We start from the raw sequence: 22,502 nt of genomic DNA, 5'->3' as shown, positions 1-22,502 counted from the left end.
TATAAAGAAATGCATTGTGAACTTCACAATGCATTTGAGAAGTATTGTGAAGGCAACACAACGCTCACGTGCAGGAGGATACACAGCTCTGCAATGAATCACAAGCATAATAAAGAGAAAGCTGGCGATACTACAAGTGCTATTCAACTGCAGAACACCTACACGTCCATAGGTATTGCATAGCAACTCCATAGGTGCTATAACATAAAGCTATTCCAAACTTTTCTATTCCAATTCTGCAATTAGCCCTCCGCGATTGGTCAAAACCTTTTTTTGGACCACCCCCACTTCACCTGTGTTTCATGTGACACCACAAAAACTGCAATAGCTCCCAATCTGATATGACGTGTACACAATGATTATGCATATTCGACTGAACAAAAGAAAAATAATTATTTCTGAGTCGACGCCTTTTTGTCATTAACCCTCTGCTATTGGTCAAAAAGTTTCAGGCTGCACCCACTTCACCTGTGTCACTCGAAGTCACAAAACTGCGAAAACTCAGTGCATCAAAGTGACGTATACGTGCTAAAGATGCATTAATATGTCAAACAAAACTATTTTTTTCTGCATAGCCGGAGATTGCTCCGTTTGAAAGGAACAGAAGATGGCTGCCGCCTCAGGCACTGGCTACTCGCACCTGCTGGGGAGCATGGGTTTATTTGTGTATAACAAAACTTTTTGTGTGGCCGTATAACAGCATTGAGCCCTTTTGGCATATAGCAATATGACATCGCTCTGCCAACTTTTCTTTGCTGAGGATCCATTTTAGCGGCATTTTTAACTATCCGTTGCACATCACTGCGATTTTAAACAAACCACCACAAGCTAAGTAAGTGAAAGCGGACCAATCACAGACGCCGGCACCTCCCTCTTCATCCAGTTATCTTCTTTCAGTGCACGGGCTTGGGCCCCGTCGAACCCTCTCCACTTGAGCATGCTCCTCACCTCTTGTCAGCCAGTTAGATAAAACCGCTCAATGTAGGCCATGTTATTCATTTTCAAAGGAAACAAAAGAGATGTCGTATAAAAGAGGAGATCGTATGATTGGGCTGTTCAGGCAACGCTGTGGGTCACCACCCGATGCTTGCGTTGGCGGTTACGTAAATTTGACATCAGGAGATTGGAATAAAAAGATATTGGAATAGTTTCACGTTATAGGGCCCTATGCTACACATTATGGGTTAGAGTACAGTCATACGGCAACCCAATTAGCTACAATGGTGCATACCTGCTTGGCCTCACCTGCGCAAGCACAGCCAGCTGCTTCTGCATGCGTACCTCTCCCAGAAGCAACACTTTGCTGTCTCATTAGACAGCACGCATCGCAGTAGTGATGGTGCTCATTAGTTATTCTTGTAATGTTGTTGTTTTTATTTACTTTCTTTTTTTTCCAGAGTACACACAAGTCCCATCTCCTGTTGTATAGTTGCATTATGTTTGCGCAGTTGTATTACTTTCAGCTTTGCCTGAGACACTCCGTTCTTTCAGCTTAAAGGCCCCTCCTCGGGTTAGGGCATTGGGAGCAGGCATAGTCGCCGCGTAGTCCACGCGACGACAATGGTTTCTGCAGAGCATCGCACCAATGTGAGCCGAACAGCTGAAAATTCAAACGAAAGCACGCACACAGTTCTTTTCAAGGAAGCCCTTCTTCCCGCCTGCAGAGACTGCATCAGAGCTCTCATCTCTGTGTCACACGTACCACCCGAAACAATGTCAAACAGCTGGGGGATTCCCTTTGAATGCAAGGTGCACAAAATTGCCACTGTAAATGCACTGTGCAAAAAGAAAAGGAGAAAACAGGAGAAGCGCAAAGGTTACACAGGCCCTTGTATATTCATGCTATGCATGGAGGCAGGAGAGGAATGTCACTTGCGAGTGGTTGCAGCATGGGAGAGAGCATCTGGCACTGAATGAGTAGCACGCCTCATCACACCATCACCTTGCAACATTTTATTTGCTTCTTTATCTCCGCTATAACTTTCATTTTGGTTGTTGTGGTAGAATGCTTCCTGGGCAGCACTTTACAACTTCTAGTGCACAAAATTTTTCCACTAGCAAACAGTACAAATGTCTTAGATACCTAGTTTCAACTAGCCAAGCTTTCTTTCTTGAAGGGACCAACAAACACTTTTTATAATACCCGTTCTTTTCTTGTGTGCAACAGGAAGCTTATTAGTCAGCGTCCAATGCTGCAGTGGTAACGCAGAAAATGTTGTGGAACATTTTTTTATCAGAATTTTTCCATCTGGAGTCGCAATCGCATTTATGAAGTCGTTCACTAGAAACATGCTGGAAATTGTGATAGGCGATTGAGACAACAATTCTACGCTGGAATTGGGGAAGCAGACAACTACGTCCCTGGCTGTGAAAAATTTTGTTTTGTAAGGTGATTTTCATGTGATGGCATTTTGTATCGCGCAAGGGGGCCAGTGAACTTGAGGTACTCCCTCGCAAACTCGTACCTGGATGAAAGCACTCATGAGCCACCGCCACGCTATGAGGAACACCACGGCTCACCATGCTTCTGCAGTCTGCAGCTTCACTTGTTGCTGCATAGGCAGTGTTGCTTGCTAGCATTAAATTAATTTTAAATTGTAATATGCATAGAATAAAGTGCAACCATCTATATAATATAAAGGCTGCAATTTCAAACAATACATATATGGCGCACTAACTAACAGGCAACTTGCGTACAGTAATTTTTGGTAACATAGTCAGTATCCTGCTTTAGTATGGAGGTTTCAATACAAAGTGGCACAATATGCCATTTTTCACTACTTTCTGTTCAACTTTTAAATTATAATTCTGACTTGATCTGCAAACAGCATGCTTCATTCTATCACTATAAATCATGGTCTTTTCATTTCCATCAAAATGTGATGACACATTATGTACAGTGGTCGTACAAGAACAGCCTAATTTTTGGTGGGGCCTGGTGAGGAGTCCTTTAGCCCTTTCTTTTAAGTTAGAAATAACTGTAGCCGTATCACTGGTTGATTTTCATGCACAACAGCCATTACAGCCAACTACGCACAGCAGAAAGCCAGCATGCAAAATTTCACTACATGCACGGGTGGGACTCCTACGTCAATTGCGCCAAACATGGAAAATTGGCCGAAACTGTGCCTCGCTGCACCAGAACGGCTTTGGAATGTGCACTTCGGCAGTGGCCGCGAACAGCGAGTGGATCCATTCTCCAAAAAAGAGTGCGATCATTCACATTCCGCACACCTTGCAATGGCGCCTCCCATGCACTTTCTCGCAATTTTTTCGCATATAACACTGGACTTTCCAGCGCTTCTACTCCCTGCTGTCGTCGCTGCTGTCAGAACGGCCAGAGCGGCAGTATTTGTAGTGTATGAGAATATGCCTGAGCAGGCCGAGTGGCACGGTCTGCCCTAGCTGAAGCGCAAACAAAGAAAAATAGGCTGAGGGTGCTGCGAACAAACTAGAAATAAAGGAGAACCCGTGCAGTGGCGGAAAAGTTCAAAGGATGACCTTGCTTTTGAACACTGAGAGGCTTTAGGCCGATCAGGTTGCTCACGTATGTCTACGCTAAAGCTCCTTCATTACAGCAGTAGTAGTGTGAAGGGGCTTTAGTTTACGCCTCTGCCCATCTGTTGAAATGCCCGGCTTGCCTGTGGTTACCGGAATACCGGACATGCTCGGCGCTGCGACACAATGCTGGCAATGCGCGCTGCTTCGGTAGCCCTTGCTTGGGATTGACTGCCAGGAGGCTGGTGGAGAGGTCGGAGAGGCTTCGTGTGCTGGCTCCAAGAAAGCCGGAAGTAGACGACACGACGTCCCATCATGATGCAGGGCCAGTGAAGGCAGAACTTAAACCCCGCTAACTTGTCGAACGAGTCGAGGACAAAAAGCATGGCCCGTGGCTAAGAAGGAGGATAACTTGTAATCAGCCATAGCTCTCTTAATATGAGACGCTTCACACAAATTGTGGTGTGAATGTTTTGCTGTAGCTGTACCCTATGTGTCTACAAAATTTGTCAGAACTGTTTCGGGGACGCACTAAAAAAGTCACTTATGGTGCGGAATCCAGCCTTCTGCAGGACAGCGCACCCAGCAAACTTAATTTTTCTAGCAATATCGTTCTTGCATTAGCAGCTGCTTGTACAAAAACTGGACAAGTTAGTTTCACTGCATGAAAAGGGTCACTGCTAGGAAGCCAGCTTTAAAGTACTGGCCTCAGAGTGAATAGCAGTGAATTCGGCAGGTTTCATGCTGTTTTGGTTAGAGAAATCAAATAATTGTTCCCATTCACAGATGCAGCGTTGTGCAAGAATTTTAATGAGTGGACGATCAAACACACACATGGTTATTACTTAATCACCTGTATGCATTCATGACTTGAGTCTTTTCATTTTTCTCTGCACATAGGTTGTCTATGGAAGATGGCTCATCGATGGCTACCCTCAAGTCATTCTTTTCGACATTGGTTCAGCCGCCTGGAAACTCGACGAGTGGAAGCGCGACCTGTGGAATACGTGCAGCATCGGCGTCCCATGGCATGACCGGGAGTCCAATGATGCGATCATCTTTGGCTACCTTGTCGCTTGGTTTTTACAAGATGTGAGTGTGTGCCCTTTTTTTTTATAAGTTCTGTTTGCATTCTTTAACACTCGTGCATCAACTGCTTAATGCAACAGGTTTTTCTCTGTTTATGCGCACACTTGCTGTTTTTTCGCCTTGGAAAAATGGTCAAGTTATACCATCCAAGATATGGCAGTGCTGGTTTTGCAGATCAAATCTTCATGGGCTTTGTTTTTTTAGTATTCTTCTAGCTATAAGCTTACTGAAGCACCTGCTATGAATGGTATGGAATGTGTCTGGTATTAAACAGCATCCCCTTGCAGACCTTTGCTAACAAAAGGTTTTTGAATGCACCTTGTATGAAAGGAGTCATTGGCAAATTTTACCATGCTCTCGCAACTTTCCCCTCCTTTTCGTCCTTTTAACTCTGTCTGAAGCTGTGTCACCATTTTTTGTCGCAAGTTGACACCAAAGACATATGGTAATCTCCATCATGTTCAATGTGTCTAGAAATAAACACAAAAAGTGGCAAGGATTCCAGAAAGCTTAAGGGAAAAGCAAATGGGTTTTAAATAAAGCTGTAGCCTCCCTGGTGCGAGCACAAGACTAATCAAATAATATCCCTATGTGTTTGCGACAGCATTGTCTAGTACCTGAGAATGTTTGTTTACGATGTTCACAAAAGCACTGAAGCGCCCATTTAAGTGACACTACAGATAAACAGTAAATCCATTTAGACTGATAAAGCAGCCTTTCAAAACTGTTTTTGTTAACTTTGCAGGGATAAGTTAATTATTAGATGAGAAAATGAAGCAGAAAATTTCGTTTCTTCAATTTCGTGGCGAAATCCCAGTGCTGGTAGATCACCAGTTTCTGATCTTAAATTTCAAAGTATCTTTTCGCATTTTGGCTGCTGTGGTTCAGTAAATGTTCTTGAAACTTGCCAAGTTCTGCCTTTGGCTAGACTGACATCAGAGTGAGCTGGTGCAAGACTGCAACGCAGCCTTTCTTTCATTGTTGTCTTTTCTGGCTTGCCAATCTTCTTCTCACGGTAAGATTGGCACTTTCTGGTATTTTACAAGAGTAATTTACTAATACTACAGCTCAAATAATATTTCTTCTTAGTCTCCCTTTAACGTTCCTCCACTTTTCACATGGCACTTGTCTGTGCAGATGTGGTTAAGACAAAAAAAAGAATTGCATGCTAATAAGTCACAAACCTTAGCTTTAATTATTGTGCTTGCAGTTCCTGAAGGCAGTGAATGCCGAGAAGGGCCCCCCACTGGTCACGGCTCAGTTCCATGAGTGGCTCGCTGGCATCGGGCTGATTCTGTGTCGCACCAGGCACCTTGATGTGGCCACCATATTCATCACACACGCAACCCTACTGGGCCGGTACTTGTGTGCAGGGAACGTGGACTTCTACAACAACCTCGACAAGGTCAGCTATGGTGCCCTGTGCATTCTGCTGCTGCTTTAAGCAGAGGCGTAGACTACAAGCAACCTTGCTTTGCCTAAAGGCCAACTGCAGCAGTATTTAGGAATGTGTAAAAAAATGTGTAATTTCACATAGCACAGATACAGAGCACCTTCTGTGCAAAACTTATTTTTTGATATATGAGTGGATGTGTTGCATAAAGCTCACAGAAATAGAAACATTGTTGTTAGTGCCTGCTGGAAGTGACGTAGCACCTAGAATGTTGAAAACCAGCGAGTCTGCGAGATTAAACAGCACCTGTGGCACGCTGAAAATATCAGATGTGAAATGCTGGTGTTTGCTTCATATCTGCTGACCACCAGGTGCATTTAAAGGCTGTTAGTAATAAAATTAGACAACTACAGTCGACTTCCATTAATTCAACTCTGACGTTACCGATAGAACTGATTGAATTACCCGGCTGGTCGAATCAAACTAGATGCAGAAAAAACACCAAAGCATGCTACTGATTCATTTGGCAGTATGAGCCAGATTATAAAATGCCCCCGAATTGAACATCCATGCACTAACGTACAAATGGCATTAAAGCTCATAGACAAAGAAATCTAATGGGCACCCGATTCTTAACAGTAAAAAAATTCACTGATTACGATACTCACTAATGCGATACTCACTAATTGAGCACAGCTGTATGTGTTTTTCATTTCGCGATATAGTGGCTGGCGCGGATGATCTGTCTCGTGCGGCACATTGAAAACGGAGCGAAATGTGACGCGACTGCCTCGCTAATCGGGAAATCGCAAGAAGCAGCGCGTGGGTGACGCGTAGGCACGATTCACAGCAGCCGCCGCAGACAGACCTCCGCTCATACAGCGCTTTGTTTCCATACAGACGACGTGCGCTACTCTGGCGCCATCTCGTAGCAATCGTCGCAGCAAAGCCCGTCTTGCGCAACACTATGCTTCTCACAGTTTTACCATACACTCCTCCTCCGCTTTCCTCCTTGCACTCTCTCCGCTATCGCCGTCTTTCGTTTTTCCGCTGCGCTCCGCGTTCGCTTTAATCCTTCACTGTGTTCGTTCGCTTAGTTACGAGAAAAAAACGCTGACGCTCGCCGCAGGAACGGGCACCTAAGAGCTGCGCTCTAAAGTGGGAAAAGGTCTAATATGTATTGCACAACCGTGGCTGGTTTCCTAAGGTCAAGCAAGGTTTGGGTACGGGCTAGTTGGTATTCCATTGTTTCAAACATCACTTACAGCGCATACAAGGACAAGGAACCGAATGAATTACGAAGACAAGCGCCGAATTCAGCTCCGCCACACGGTTTTTTAGTCACGTCACCTCAATACACTCTTGTTATGCGGTAAAGCAAAGAAACGCTTGAAGGCGGTTTTGGTATCGTGTTCGATTGCATCGCGCAGGCAATTTCCGGCCCAGTTGTCTTGAAAAAATAAATGCACGTGTTAGACTCGAAGTAAATACCGTAATCAGACATTGTGAGCTATGGTTATTGCTTGAAAATCTTCTTGGGGCAGGCCGAAAATAGGCCTTTTCGGTGGGAGATGAGGTGTGTTCAACACATTGCGTCTCATAAGCTCCGTCGAGACAGACGTTGCCATTAAAGGGGTCGCTATCGGGGTCACCATAGTGGTCAGGCGTGTGTGTGCTGACTGGTCAATTTCGAATTGTCCAGAAAAGGTCAATTTTAGGATCCAAATAACAAAAGCTAGTTCAGGCCCATATAGATGCATGGGTGCCGGCCTGGACCTTCGGCCTAGATCGAATTAACCGAAAAATCTAATTAACCAGAGTCAAATTAACAGAATAACTATACTATACTATATACTAAGATTGTATATATAAGATTGTAGTAAACATACTATATATACTATATACACTATACTAGCCCTGCAGCCTTACTAGCATTGCTTCAATAGTACGTACTAATTTCTAACGAATTTAGCCAAAGTGAAATTTTGTTGTAGTTGGCCTTTAAATGCTGTGAAAATTCTGAATACACTTTGTACTAAACTATATGCCAACTGGTTGAATGTTCAAGTGGACAAAGACAGCCCAGTGTTCACTGATGGATCCAGAGGCACCTCCTCCCCTCCCTCCTAGAGCATGTTGGCTGACAGTATTGAGCATGGAGTGAGTTAATTAAGCAGTTAATTTCCTCTGTGCTTTTCATCGCTTCACTGCCTGTTGGTTTATTCCCTTTATTCTTGCTCTTTGGGTTAGTTTAAGCATTTAAACATTCAGCAGTGTCCTCAGTCAGCTGCTTATTATTGTTCGACTCCGCAGTTTTAATGACTTTTCAGACAGCCATGCAGATTTTTTTCAGACAAGTGTTTCTGCGTGATCGCAGTTCAGTTTAGACAAAGAGGCCGGAGACAGAGGGATCTACCACCGCTACTGCATGGAACGGGCTGCCTGCCACAGCGCTCACGTGTTTGCTACAGTCTCCGATGTGACAGGCATGGAGGCGGAGCACTTGCTGAAGAGAAAGCCAGGCAAGTGATGTCTTGTTTGTAACTGCTGAGTTGACAAGAACATGGTGTGCTGCCTAGCTTATTCAACTAAAGCTAATTCCGACGCTCGCTTCCACGATGTGTCCCGTCCACAGACGCCATCACGCCAAACGGGCTCAACGTCAAGAAGTTCAGCGCACTGCACGAGTTTCAAAACATGCATGCCATAGCCAAGGAGAAGATCCATGACTTTGTCAGAGGACACTTCTATGGGTGAGCACTTTTGTCAAAGCTGCTCAGTCTTTTGAGATAGCGGCGAATGTGTCTGAACCTTTTAGGCACTACGACTTCGACCTGGACAAAACTCTGTACTGCTTCATTGCGGGAAGATACGAATTCTCCAACAAGGGAGCAGACATGTTCATAGAGTCATTGGCACGTCTCAATCATTACTTAAAGGTATGTGGCACTTCAAGTGCACTTATTGCATGTAATAACATGTTAAGTCTTTGTCCTCCAAGATGATCTTGCGTGTATTTAGCCACTAATGACTTTTTATCCCAAATTTGAGAAGACACAAGAAATACCTTTTGGAGCACTAACACTGATTCATAGTATTAGGTAACAGCATGTAAAAACAAACTGTCTGAGGGTGCGCAATCTTTGTTTCAATGTGCTCCCTGTTTGCTCTCTCCAAAACAGGCTTCAGGAAGCGAGGTTACCGTCGTTGCTTTTCTAATCTTCCCCGCCAAAACAAACAACTTTAACGTCGAGTCATTACGAGGCCAAGCAATCTCCAAGCAACTCCGTGACACAGTGCAACAAATACAGTCTACAATTGGGAAGCGCATGTTCGAGATCTGCCTTTCGTAAGTTAATATTCTGTTTGTTTCGTTTTTATCTGCACATTGTGGGTAGGGCTCTCCTTGAGCCTTTCACAATCCTTCATGAAAGTGTCTTGGTATTTGGCAGCTAAAGTGTGCACGCGAAAGTGCTAATCTAAAGCTAGTCACTTGCACAACTTGTTTGTTGCAATAATGCAGAGAAGTACTATAGAAATGACAGGGAACAAATGGGCCTTGCTTCTGCTGATAATTGGTCGGCAAGAGAAGGTACAGGCTTTTGTTGTGGACGAGCAGGTGAAATTTGCAGGGGCAAGATTCCCAAAGGTGAAGAACTGATCTACCCAGATGACTTGGTGCGGTTGAAACGCTGTATCTATTCAACACAGCGTACAACACTGCCTCCGATCTGCACTCACAACATGTTGGATGATTCCTCTGACCCTGTTCTGTGCCACATTCGACGGTGTCAGCTTTTCAATCGTAGGGAGGATCGTGTTAAGGTAACTACCTATTTGAACTCAGCATGTACATGCATGCACATTTGAGTAAAGTGGTTAGCACAAATGCAGCCACTCAACTGAAAGGTGGCTGCCATTCCTGGAACTGTAATTTGGAAACACTGTTAAATGGAGAAATGCTAAAAGGAAAAAGCAACAGGCAGTCCCGCTGTCTTCTTTCCTTAATTTTCCAATTTTGATGTTGCCTGCCCATTATGTACAACTAGCCCACCAATTCGTCTTAGTCGGTCCCCGAAGTGAACATGAACAGCTAGCTGTCACCTATAATGAGGGTATTCACTCTTGTAAATTAAAACCTGTGTGTCTTATATTAGTCTGTCTTATACAGTAGAACCTCAATATATAGAACAGCGCGGTGATCGCGAAATAATTCGATATAGACAGAATTCGATATATAAAATCATGTAAATAATGCGTAAAGAAACTTCTGCAAATCACTCAATGAACAAGTGGCGCAGGTAATATGCACTTGAAGCTTCACACAAAGTATTTATTTATTTGGCTTAAAGTACTGCAGCAGCGTAGCCTGCTTCTTATTGGCAGCCGCGTGCTTAAACACAGAGTCCTCAACATAGGCTGAACGATCCACAAGCGATAGGCTGCTACCCCTCTATAGCGCCACAGTAGCGGCGTAGAAGGGTCAAAGCAGCTACAGCACCAGTTGAAGTGGGGAGCAGGGCAACATCAGTGCTTGCGGGATCAACCTCGGCAGCGTCTTCATTTGGCCGCTACTTCTGCTGCGATCTCCAAGTCCATCAATCAAAGCATTTTGAAACGCTGTCAATAACAAAGTATTGAGTGGCGTCTATGAGTGAGCCCAGTGAGTGTGCACTGTTGTGCGTCTTTGTGGATGCAAGTGAAAACCGCCAGTCCTCATGAGGCCTAGCCAAGCCGCTGCGTGCGTATGCCACTACATTCAAATGGCGCCCTCGACGCGATCGCAGCAGTCAGGAACGCGCCACCGCTATCTTCGACGGTGTTGCGCGAAAGCTCACCGCCTGTCAAAGGAGCGCACATGGTCTGGGGTGGCGGAGTTCGATAAATCCATTTCATGTCCGAACTCGTTAGAAATAAAAAATAAAAATGCATGTGATTTTCCAGGTGATATAGAAAGTGTTCACTATAGGAAATAATTCGATATATCCGTGTTCAATATATCGAGGTTTGACTGTATAAGAATTAGTCTGCATGTATGCGATACATTTCAGTCCAGTTGTGCCATTGACTAAATTTTAAATTCTGGTCCCTTCATTTTAAAACCACCTGTTCTTCATGTGATGTATAGTAGACAAAGCCCGTTCTTGGAAGGAACAGTGCAGTCGATTTAGAGCATTGTTCAGCGAGAAGATACTTAATTTGAAGTAAGTTACTAGCTGTAGCTTTTGACTACACTGATGCTTGGAGAAAACAAAAATTGAAAATGTGTGTGCGTATTAAGAAACTGGGCTGCCTTACAACATTGCTTCATTTTCTACAGGTCATTTTTCATCCAGAATTCTTGTCATCTACAAACCCATTGTTCAGCATGGATTATGAAGAGTTTGTTAGGGGTTGTCACTTGGGTGTCTTTCCTTCATATTACGAACCTTGGGGCTACACGCCTGGTAAGTGCATGTTTGCTGTACATAGGATTTGTAACACTGCACAACACTGCAATATTTTATGTGAAACATAATACCAAAACAGTGTTAACACAGTGTATACATACTGTAGCCTGCTGCTATTCATTGGCAAGTTACCCAGCAACTATTTTTGGCACATATGGTGACAGGAGGGGCTAAATAGTCAAGTGTATTATCTCAATAATCGACTTCCTGACAAGAACAGAACAGAATTATCTGGCAGTGTGACCTTTGGCTGCACTGTTGAAGTTCATGTACTAATTGCATTCATTAACTCAGTGCTTCTTTCTAGTCTCGCTTTGGCCAGAAAATGAGAAGTGTTTGTTTGCTCAGAAAAAGCAAAGCAAGAGCTAATTCGCAGGTCGCCTTTACTGGCTAACTTCAGAAAGTTAACAGAATCTTCACTCTTGATGCACATATTGTGTGCATTCTTCACCTGCACTAAGGCCACTGATTGGATCTCTCTATGTACCTGGCACTGCTTGAGACATATACTAAGTGGTGCATAAACAGGAGCACCAGGTGCACGTGAGTTTTCCTGCTATACCGCTGCCTTATATTCGCTCAGGCTTCGCACTCAAGTACCATTTCGCATAAAGTTTAGTTCGATGCTACATTTGCGGGCATTACTTTCGCCCAGAATAAACTTAGAGTGGGTGTCACCTGCAGCAATGTCAATCAAAACATGCTGATTCCGCTGCAACGAAATGGTGGCACCATCTGTCATGGCTACAGCGAAAACACAGTGTTCATCATAACCATGACAGATCATGGCATCATTGCGTTGCAGTGAAAAATGTTTGAACAGTGTCACTTTGGATTTACTGAAGATGTAGCAGGCAAGTAATGCCCAAAAACGTACGATTAAGTTAAGCTTCATGTAAAATGGCAGCTCGACACAAAATTTGAGCAAAGATCAGCCAGCAGTTCAGCAGGAAATCTCATGTATACCTCGCGCTCCTATGTATATAATGCTCAGTATTCGCAGTATAGACACTCACAGTGGCTATCTCTGACATGTGATTGTGATGTGTGATACAATCTTTTGCCTTATCAAGTGAGACTATGCCAAAGAATCGAAGATATTTGACTTTTCACTCATGAGTACACATGAGTGCCTGCTTATGCTTGTGTTATGAGCCTGAGACAGTGCCAGAAATGACATGCTGTGGCAAAAATTGAAAGCAAAGTGTAGCAGTTCTTTTCACCACTGGCAGTACCTTCCCATAAACTTTTCTATAGATCAAACTTTCCTTTGCAAAAATATCCTCAGAATGTAGTTGGCATGCTAATGCTGGTACCACAGGAATGTGCCATGTGTGTGCCTTTTAAACAGCAGTTGATGCTGCTGTTTGCTCCTGCCATGTTTCTAATGTCTGGTTGTAAGATACTGAGGTGACGATTGGTTATAGTCCTGGAATGAAACCCAAAATTTGAACCGTTAACAGTGCATAACAACAGCATAGTGCGTTTCATTCTTGAGGATCAACTTGGAAACATCTGCCTACAGTGGGTGCCACCAGCTCACAAAACAGCACCGGTTTCTTGCTTTCGTTTCTAGCCAGTTCGCATTGGCATGGAATGTATGGCTACCTTCTGCACACATCCGTGTTCTGTTTCAAAAGTTCATGTTAGTACCCGCAACTGAGGCCACATGAGGTATGTATCACAGGATACGAACGAGCAAAGCTATGAGCCATTGGCAAGGAATAGACAGGCAGGCGGGGTCTGTGCCATTGCCTTCTAAAGCAAATGAGGAGGAACATGGTTTCCCACGAGACCCGACTGTGCTCGCTGTCGGTGGCACTGGATGTAGAAGACAGGCACAATTGCAATGCATTGCTGCTGCACATTCGCAGTCACACTTAACCCGAACATTGTAGACACATGTCTAGCAGCTTATCTTTAACAAATGTGAGCTATAAGGAGCAAACATCTTGTTGCCTTGGAAGAAACATACATTAAGTTAGCACATTCAAATCACCCAAACCAGAAATCTCCAGCTCTGCAGGAGAATCCAAAAAAGCACTTGAGGCATGTTTGGGTTAAGAATGTCAAAGGCTGTACAGAAAAGGTGTAACTCCAAGAATTGAGAGGTTATTGCAATCATCCACATGGTGAAACACCTTCAGCATACATATGCATCAAGTTGGAACACACCATATACATATAACGGCAAACAGCTTTTTATTTCCCTCTTTGTTTCCTTTCTTCTACATTTTTTTCCCTGTAGCATACATATTAGAATATAGTCCTACCGCAATTGACCTGGCAGTTAATCTGCACATTCTGCAGATTTGTGTCTGCAAGAACTAAAATTCAGTTTGCATTTAGTTTTGTTTTTGCTTCTGTGCCTTGAAAGAGAAGTATGTAGTAGCACAATATTGCTACTACATGCATACTACTCAAGATATGAATGCAATTAAGCAGCATGTGGGGCTGACAGTAATTAGTCTACCATGCAGGCAGCAGCTTTAAATCCTTTAGTATGCTTCTTATTAGCAACAGGAAGACTAGCAAACAGAGGACCAGTGAATCTTCGTCTAAACGCTCATTGGTGCAGCTTCTCATTTTACTAACGCTGGTGGCTTTCAGCGGAGTGCACAGTCATGGGCATTCCCAGCGTCACCACCAACCTGTCTGGCTTTGGGTGCTTCATAGCAGAGCATGTTGCTGACCCCATGTCCTATGGCATCTACATTGTTGACAGGAGATTCAAGAATGCCGAGGAGTCAGTCCAGCAGCTCGCTCAGGTGTGTACTGCAACCCTCCCCGAGTGGTCAAGGAGCCTCCATAACAGCACTGTCTATTTTTTTTTCCTTGGCTCAATCCCTCGCCACCTTTGCACATGCCATTTTCTCAAATTAAAACAGTGAGTTCACAAAGACAGCAGTAAAGAAGTTGGGGAAGCTTTTATAACTTTAAGTACCTACACATCATAGACAATGAGCACCTGTTGTGCCAAAGCTGAAGCAATGACACATGAAACTGGAAGTGGACAGAGAGCTAAAGTCCCTGCATACACACCTTCACAGACTAGTTTAAGTACTGCCAATGTATGTTCCTCCTCCGTGCTGCTCTCTTTATTATTTCAGCTTCCACTGTTGAGTGGAACTTTCATTGTCAGCGTTTGGTTGGGAGCAAAAGCGACGTCATGTTTCCTAATGCAGCAGCAGTGGTGGTGCTTTGTACACCAGCTGTGATAAAGACGACAGGCAAAGTATGAAGTTTCAGCATACAGGCAACAAACATGCAGGTGCTTGTGGATGACACTTCGTGGGCTGTTTCATCCTCTGTTACTGCTGCATAGAGATGTGAACATGCAGCAGCGAGCAGCTATGGAAGCGGAAGGTGTGGAAGCGATTTTGGTGTGAGCAATAACATGGGGAAATGGTGGCACTTGGACGGGAGGGGCTTAAAGTGTGCCAGTGGCACATCGGCACCATTTTCCTCCTTGCTGCACAACATGGCATGGGGTGTGGGCAGGTAGTGCGAAAGTTTTTTTCCTTTCTTTCTTTCTTGTTGTTGTTGCAGGCTATCACTGCAATGGCAGGGGTTTGCACTGAATATAGTATAAATGATGATTAGGGCATGGTGTGACTGGACAACCAGTGCAGTCACTGCAATTACTACATCAGGTCTGCCCTTAATACTGCCACCGACATGGTGACTCAGCAGTGGTGATGCTCCGCTGCTGAGCACATGGTCATGGGATCAAATCCCGGTGACAACAGCATTCTGATAGCGGCAGAATGCAAGGGCACTTGAGAGACGTGCACTATATCATTAAGCGGCATTAAGTGGGATGTTGCAATGATAGACAATGCCATACCAGAAATGTTGGAAAACACTTTCCTTGCAGTTGCCACTTGCATATAAACCCCTCTAGGCACTGTGTAGGCAATTATGCACAGCAAGATAATAAAAAAAAAAATGCAAAATCACCAATAAAAATAACTACATTTAAACTACATTGCCTGTATCTTGAAACACTTGTTATTTTACCTGTGCTGTAATTGCGATTAACACATGTAAAGCGTTTTAGTAAAAAGAGTGGGCAGGTAGATGGTTGACTGTGTGCTCTCGGTGTTTGTAGTGGGTTCCCTTTTTAATTGTTTTTCACAATGTTTTGCATCATGCATATTTTTCAAGTGGCTAGACAGGTGCTTTGCAGGTATGCTAGACAAGAAATCAGCAATGTTTTCATACCTGAGGCTCCTGTAGAGAATTCTCACATGGAGTCCACATTCTGTAAACTTGACAAAACTCATTGATGAATTGGAAATTCCTCATCCTTTCTACAGCTATGTGCTTTTCATGATTCTGATGATGCAATAAATGTGGTGAAACTCAATTTTCAATCGGCAGAATTAATTGGTGCCTTAAAGGGATTAAGGGGCCCTGCAGCACAGGTTCAGGATCCAGTTCTTTTATCTTGCTGCTGGCATATTGTAGGTCTTGGCAATGCCTCAGGTGGCACAGCACTTCAAATATTAGAGTAGTATTTGGTATTTGAATCTGCTCTAGAATGTGGTATCCTTGCCGTCTTCAGCTGCTGCATGAAGTGGCAATTTTTTTGGCAACGGATGTGATGAGCTAGGCGGTTCCTTGCGATTGGCTGGGCTTGCAAGTCGCACGCCATTTTCTCATACTCGACAAACATATGCTGGAAACCAGTGCGCTGAATCTTTACAGCCTTTTCATCTAGAAAGCGAGCACAGAAAAACTCGTTCAAATATCCGAAAGGTGAAAATGCGACACAGGGACAGCAACAGGGGCACTGCTAACCACATCAACTTGGAAGATTTCGCTTCCCTACTACCCCATAACCCTATTCTTTCATTACTACTATCATCTTTCTTTCTTTTTTGATATGTCTGAGAACTGTAAGGGATATAACCCATATTAGTTTTCTTAAAGTAGACCTCCCTGTTCTCCGCTGAAACAAGATCAGGTCCTCCTGTTCAGCTCTTGCCTGAGCTGCCTGTGATGTCTCGAAAACAACGCTGCCAAAAGTGCAGGCATGACATGCGACGATAAGGCCACTTTGATATGTACGCTTCCAGTACACATTCGTGAAAGTGCTTCTTTAATTGCTAGCAGCTTATGGCATGAATGGGCTAGCGAAATAAGCAGTTTTTTTTTTATTTTTCCTCCGATTCTCTTTTGTGTTTCAATGTTAAACGATGCTCATTTCCACCTGGCAAATTTAGAATCTTTTCTCTTTTTTTTTTTTTTGAACTCAGGATTGATAAAAAAATCTGTTGAAACAGAATTCACGGTCTCTTTAATCCTCCTCATGGAAACTGAGATATCTGTGTGTTTGCCACAGCAACTAAGGCATTCTTCTGTTGAGCATGAGTTCACAGTTTAATTTCTTGAGTGCATTTCGATTGGCATGGAACACATACATCTGTGCACCTGAATTTAAGTGCACATTAACCTCGGGCATTGGATTTAATCTATAGCTCCCTCCCCACTACACGCCGCCTCTCGTAGCCCATGTGTCTAAAGCGTGCCAGTTTGGGCGAGTTGGTATGTCATGACTGTTTTAGGCTTATAGCGCAGCTCAGAAAGAGCAAAAAAGGAAGGAGGTAGGGGTAATCAAAGGGAACGGAAAACAGAGTGAGCGCTCACTCTGTTTTCCGTTCCCTTTGATTACCCCTACCGAAAACAGAGTGAGCGCTCACTCTGTTTTCCGTTCCCTTTGATTACCCCTACCTCCTTCCTTTTTTTGCTCTTTCTGAGCTGCGCTATAAGCCTAAAACACCCATGTGTCTGCTTTAGAAAGTCAATCACCGTCATTTGATTTTTGAGGTATCTTATATCCACATTTACATGTTTTTCCTATTGGGGGTATGGGTAGGCATTTACTTGCAGACATTCTCCATGCACCAGTGTTGAATGCTAATACTCATTACAGCTCTGGCAATGCAGGGAATAATGAAAATAATATGAACAGAACAAGAGAATATCATAAACATTTAAGCCGTGGTTACGGCTTTGCACCTAGTGACCCTGCCACTGTTTCTTCTTGCAGTATATGTTTGATTTCTCCTGCCTGTCCCGGCGGCAACGAATAATCCAGCGAAACCGCACGGAACGCTTGAGCGACCTGTTAGACTGGAAAAACCTAGGAGTGGTAAGCTTCCACAGCTTGACTTTTACGAATGTAACAGACTGTGTACGTTATCATGATAGAAAAAAAAAAAGATTGAAAGCGAGCCACGCACACTCGAGAAAAAATAAATATTTATTTCATTACCAAATTAATGAAGCTTAAATGTCATTATTACTGTGCCTTTCTGAAACAGCTGCAGTTCAGGATGCAGCTGCCTTCCAAGTTTGACAATGTGGTGCTTCGTGCTGACTATATTTTTTTCGCAGCATCCTTTTTGTGTGTGTGTGTCTGTGAAAGAACAGGAGCAGGTGCTGTAAATGCACATCATTTGTCCTTGGCAATATCAATACAAACTGGCACAAATAGAGCTCAGGCTTCAGAGTTAAGGGCTAAATGAGCACGCTCTAAAATATATACACACATACAAATGAGCACATTGGTGAGTACTCGTTTTAGTTAATGCAGCAGCAGAGTAGAAGATTTATGAAAGTGTAAGGCATGATGCAATCACTTTCTTAGCAGCAGGAGAGTACAGACGCAGCTTGATAATGTCGCATGGCACATTTGTACCTGCCAGCTCTCCTGAATTTTTCGTGTAGTTTATGAATGTTGCATCAAGTTTGACTAAAATGAAGTGCAAGAGGGATATGTTTCTTCAAGCAAGTTTATAAAGAGATTCCTGACGCAGGTCAAATCGGCAGCACTAAAGTCACTGAATAAGTTACTGTGATCTAATGAGTTGCTTGCCAGTATTTGCTGTGCCAGGTTTCTTGCAGCTTGTATGCTACGTCTAAAGTTAAATAATCTTTAACAAAAAGCATGTGTATCATTAGAAAGGTGTGTGGTCAAGGAAACCATTTTAAAAAATGTGCTATTTGAGACCAACCCCAAAATGTAATCTAAGGCCATCTTTCCCCCCCCCCCCCCATAACGTAGAAGTTACGTCAGAATGAACAGTAATGAAGTGTTTTGCATAAGAGTGGACAATCCTGTTTCTGTGTCTGTGTTGCGTATGTCTACATCACTGCACAATTGGATGTCTAAGCTGTGAACATCATGAGACCAATGTAACAGGTTAAGAGCCCCTAGATCCTGTCCATAAAACCTAGCTTGTTTACTTTATACTGCCGTTCATAGCAGGATTCAGTTAGAAAAAAATAACTGAATGAATTCAAGAATAAAAAATAGCAATTAACAACTCTAAAAACAATTGTTTCCTCTAAACAGGTGTTGGGTTATTCACAGCCAGGCCTCAACTGAACTTAGTTCACCTGGTTTTCAAGGAACTGTGCAACTGCAACAAAATTTTAGACTGCATAAAAAGTCTAGCTTAAGATAATGTAATTTCAAGAAGCCTCAGTGCAAAATTTTACGTTTTGAATATGAGTGGAAGCGTCACAAAAAGCTGGCAAAAATGGCTATTTTTGATACTGGAACTGAAGACAAACGTCACCATTATCGCTCACTAGAAGAAACGCATGACCTAGAATGTGTGTTCTCAGCATGACCGTCGAGATTAGGTGGTGCCCGCGCCACACTGAAATATCCCGGAAGCAACGAGCTGGGACTTGTGTCAAAGCTGCTAACCACCAGCTGCACGTCATCTTCTTAGATGCTGTTTAGATGCTGCTAATATGCTGCTAATAACAAAATTATGCAATTACCAGTGCTGTGGCTTTGCCAATATTGCTTCAGTGGTATGTTATACTGCTAATTTATAACCACTTTAGCAAAGGTGAGATATTGCTGCAATTGGCCTTCAAAGGGGCCAATGCATCAAATTTTCAGGCTTGAATCCTACATTGCATGTTAAACTGTACACATCCCATGGCAAGCTGTATAAGCTTTAGTGCATCAGGTACAGTTATAGTTGAAATGTACTGTAGTCTGGCAACACTGACGCGTGACATTTACTTCGTATATTAACCTTGAGCAAAAGCTGCGTTAAAAAAATTATCCGACGAATATGATACTCCCTAATGTGAAATATGAGTGGAGCTCCATATACGTATTCATTTTGCAATATATATTGGCTGGCATGGACAATCTATGTGGTGCTGCATATTGCAAACTGAGCGAAGTGTGGCACAACTGCCTTGCTAATCGGGAGATAACGTGAGGCAGTGTGCAGGTGACGCATGGGCGCGATTCACAACAGCCGCCACAGACAGACTTCTGCTCATGCAGCACTTTGTCTCTCCATATGGTATTGGTGAACGTGCTTGCTGTGTGCCATCAGTGAAGAGACAAGGGCACCCTACTCTGGTGCCATCTCGTAGCAGCCGTCACAGCGCTATGCCGCTACGAGATGCAGCACTACACTTTTCTTCTCACACTTTCACCATAACCTCCTCCTCCGTTTTCCACCTGATGATTCCGCTGCACCCTCCTCCTCATCTCTCTCCACTATCACCGTCTTTCATCTCCTGCTGCGCTCCGCATTTGCTCTTTCATCCTTCGCTGTGCTCACGTGCTCGGTTACGCCAAGGGACGACGCCGGGAGATGCCAACACTAAATGCAGGAACGGGTGCCCTTAGAGCCAACTGAGCTGCGCTCTAAACGTGGCAACTGCAAAGGTGCTGTCATGTTTTCTATAACTCCTCTTTGCAGCACTATTAAAATATTTAGAATATTAAGCAAAAACAAGCACTTACACGTAGCATGTACGTCTGGCCAATGTTTCTCGGAAAGACTGGATGGCTATTTATGAAATTTGGATGTAAAATTTACGGTGCCTGAAAAGATGCATTTGCAGCAGGCACCTGAAATAGATGGAGCCACCATACTAAAGGTGGCTCAGGATCGCTTTTATTGCGCGACTCGTCCGAGTTGTATCTCGTATTCTGCGCCTATGTGCCTGCACGGGATAGCAACAGGGCAGCGCCCTTGTGGTTGCCAATTTTAATGCATGGCTGCTATAGGGGGATTTTCCTTTAAAATTGTTCATATTAACTCTGTAGACAAAATGAACTGCATTGTACATGGTCAATGTGCACATTATAAACCTGAGCATTGATACACGGTTTTGTTTTCTTGTGTGCGTCCCAGTGGTCAGCTGGAGATACTAGAAAAATGATTGCAGGCACAGTGAAATGCCAATGCCCTTGCTGCAACATTGGGTGTGGAGAAAGGAGGGTCTGGTACACTGCAGATAAAGTTTTGGAATTTTCCAGAGCAAGCAACACAAAAGTGGCCTAGTACTTATTGATGTCACACAAGACATGCCAAAATGTTCACTGTCTGTGAGAGGGACTTAGAAACAGCGATTTCAAATTCAAATTTTGGGTTCAAAATATGTGATGAGTTCTTCATGTGTGTGTGTGTGTGTGTGTGTGTGTGTGTGTGTGTGTGTGTGTGTGTGTGTGTGTGTGTGTGTGTGTGTGTGTGTGTGTGTGTGTGTGTGTGTGTGTGTGTGTGTGTGTGTGTGTGTGTGTGTGTGTGTGTGTGTGTGTGTGTGTGTGTGTGTGTGTGTGTGTGTATTGTATTGTATTGGTCCCTCTACATTCAGTCACAATGGTAAACTAAGAATAGTTGGACAAGTATGTCATGGGCAATGATAATGTACAAAAGATAATGACAAAGATAAGACAAAGGACAATGTACAAAAGATGCCCTGTGACTTTCACTGTACCAGCTATTACTGCCATTACTGCGAAGTGCCATGACAAACCACTGTGTAGCCCAAGCACACACACACACTGAAATTTGAGCTCAGCATCTGAGCACATAACATGTCCTGCCTTCATTTTCGTGCAGTACTACAGGAAGGCGCGACAAATGGCCCTGCACAAGACGCATCCCGAGCTCTTAGAAGGCGACGTTGGGGTAAGTTGATATTCAGCACTAGTACTTGTGTCCAAGGATAACTTGGGCTGCATCAAAACTGTTAGCTATTGGTATAACACTTGCATGGCCATGAGTTTGACGGAAGCCTGTCCACTCAGTGAGTGCAGTTGAAAGTGACCTAACTGTTTAATTCCCAAGTTCTTTCCTCAAAAGTGTATGAAATTTCCAAATCCTTTCTCTCACATAGCCAATATTTTGCAAGTAATGTTTTCAATTAAAAAAAATTTAGCTGTAAGGTTTATCCTCAGTATTCAATGAAAACATTGCATATGGTGCCAGCAAAAGATTTTTCTCAAAGTCTGCAGTGATATTCTCTGCACTGATGACAGCAAAATTAAACTACAATATGACATGCATGAGTGTGTAAAGTCTGCAGTTATCAGTGGAATGAGCTGATGTGAGTAACTCATTACCACAGAGAAAATCAAAGTGCAATGTGAATGACTACATCCATGGAAATATTGATACCAACTGTCAACAAACATAGCTCAGGCTTGGTAGTTAGATTTAAATGAGCAATTGCCAAAATATACACGTGTAAAAAAAAGCACATTGGTAAGTGCTCGTTTTAGTTAGAGTATGTGATCTACGAAAGTTTGACTTGAATCAAATGGGAATGCAGCTTGTGTATGACAGACATTACACACCTTTGCCCTGCATGGATTGACCTTCATAATGACACAGATAATGGCACCCTTTACATAAGCTTATTGGTTAGTATTGGTAAAAATAGCACTTACAGTAGTGTGAATTGCTTGAGAGAACAAATGCTCAATCACCCTGCAGTGTTTGGCAGAGCTGTAATAGTTTTCTCAGTGTTACATCTGCACAGCCACTGGTGGCTGTTGATAATTAAACACAAGAAATAAGGAACGTATCAGCAGACAGTAGCTCAGGCATTGTAAAAGCACTGGCTAGCATTCGCTGTGTGGGGCACGCTCGTGCCCAAGTGCCTGTGCAAGCACTTCACTGTTGTCTTCCAAGATGACACATCACTTAGCAAAGTTAAATGACAGGCAAGGCTAACAGGTTATTGTGCTGAACACTCAAGTATTGTAACAAATGGAATGGCCAAGCCCTTTACACAGG

At 43.4% G+C, this 22,502-nt stretch overlaps 2 protein-coding genes across 5 annotated transcripts in view; one reads left to right on the top strand and one right to left on the bottom strand.

The window, feature by feature from the left end:
* LOC142579672 (hsp70-binding protein 1-like) overlaps positions 1 to 22,502 on the bottom strand; it is a 47,216-nt gene that overhangs the window by 662 nt on the left and 24,052 nt on the right. The window contains exon 6 of one of the 3 annotated variants that reach the window (XM_075690106.1): positions 13,062 to 13,251. The exons of 1 other annotated variant lie outside the window; for it this stretch is intronic. In XM_075690106.1, the coding sequence (XP_075546221.1) occupies positions 13,077 to 13,251 (175 nt within the window). In that variant the 3' untranslated portion in view covers positions 13,062 to 13,076. Of the gene's footprint in view, positions 1 to 13,061; positions 13,252 to 17,751; positions 17,855 to 22,502 lie in introns of those variants that run through there. One more of the 3 variants, XM_075690107.1, reaches the window with a different exon arrangement.
* The window catches only part of Glys (glycogen [starch] synthase), a 36,803-nt gene that overhangs the window by 7,417 nt on the left and 6,884 nt on the right, over positions 1 to 22,502 (top strand). For both annotated transcript variants that reach the window (XM_075690103.1, XM_075690102.1), the window contains exons 3-13: positions 4,399 to 4,590; positions 5,798 to 5,992; positions 8,358 to 8,502; positions 8,616 to 8,733; positions 8,799 to 8,919; positions 9,163 to 9,329; positions 9,613 to 9,805; positions 11,301 to 11,427; positions 14,041 to 14,198; positions 17,486 to 17,587; positions 21,324 to 21,392. In XM_075690103.1, the coding sequence (XP_075546218.1) occupies positions 4,399 to 4,590; positions 5,798 to 5,992; positions 8,358 to 8,502; positions 8,616 to 8,733; positions 8,799 to 8,919; positions 9,163 to 9,329; positions 9,613 to 9,805; positions 11,301 to 11,427; positions 14,041 to 14,198; positions 17,486 to 17,587; positions 21,324 to 21,392 (1,587 nt within the window). The remainder of the gene's footprint in view (positions 1 to 4,398; positions 4,591 to 5,797; positions 5,993 to 8,357; positions 8,503 to 8,615; positions 8,734 to 8,798; positions 8,920 to 9,162; positions 9,330 to 9,612; positions 9,806 to 11,300; positions 11,428 to 14,040; positions 14,199 to 17,485; positions 17,588 to 21,323; positions 21,393 to 22,502) is intronic.

The sequence above is a fragment of the Dermacentor variabilis genome, chromosome 4 (genome assembly GCF_050947875.1).
Source record: "Dermacentor variabilis isolate Ectoservices chromosome 4, ASM5094787v1, whole genome shotgun sequence".
NCBI lineage: Eukaryota > Metazoa > Arthropoda > Arachnida > Ixodida > Ixodidae > Dermacentor > Dermacentor variabilis.
Note: the sequence above shows the minus strand (reverse complement) of the source record. Positions and strands in the feature narration are given on the sequence as shown.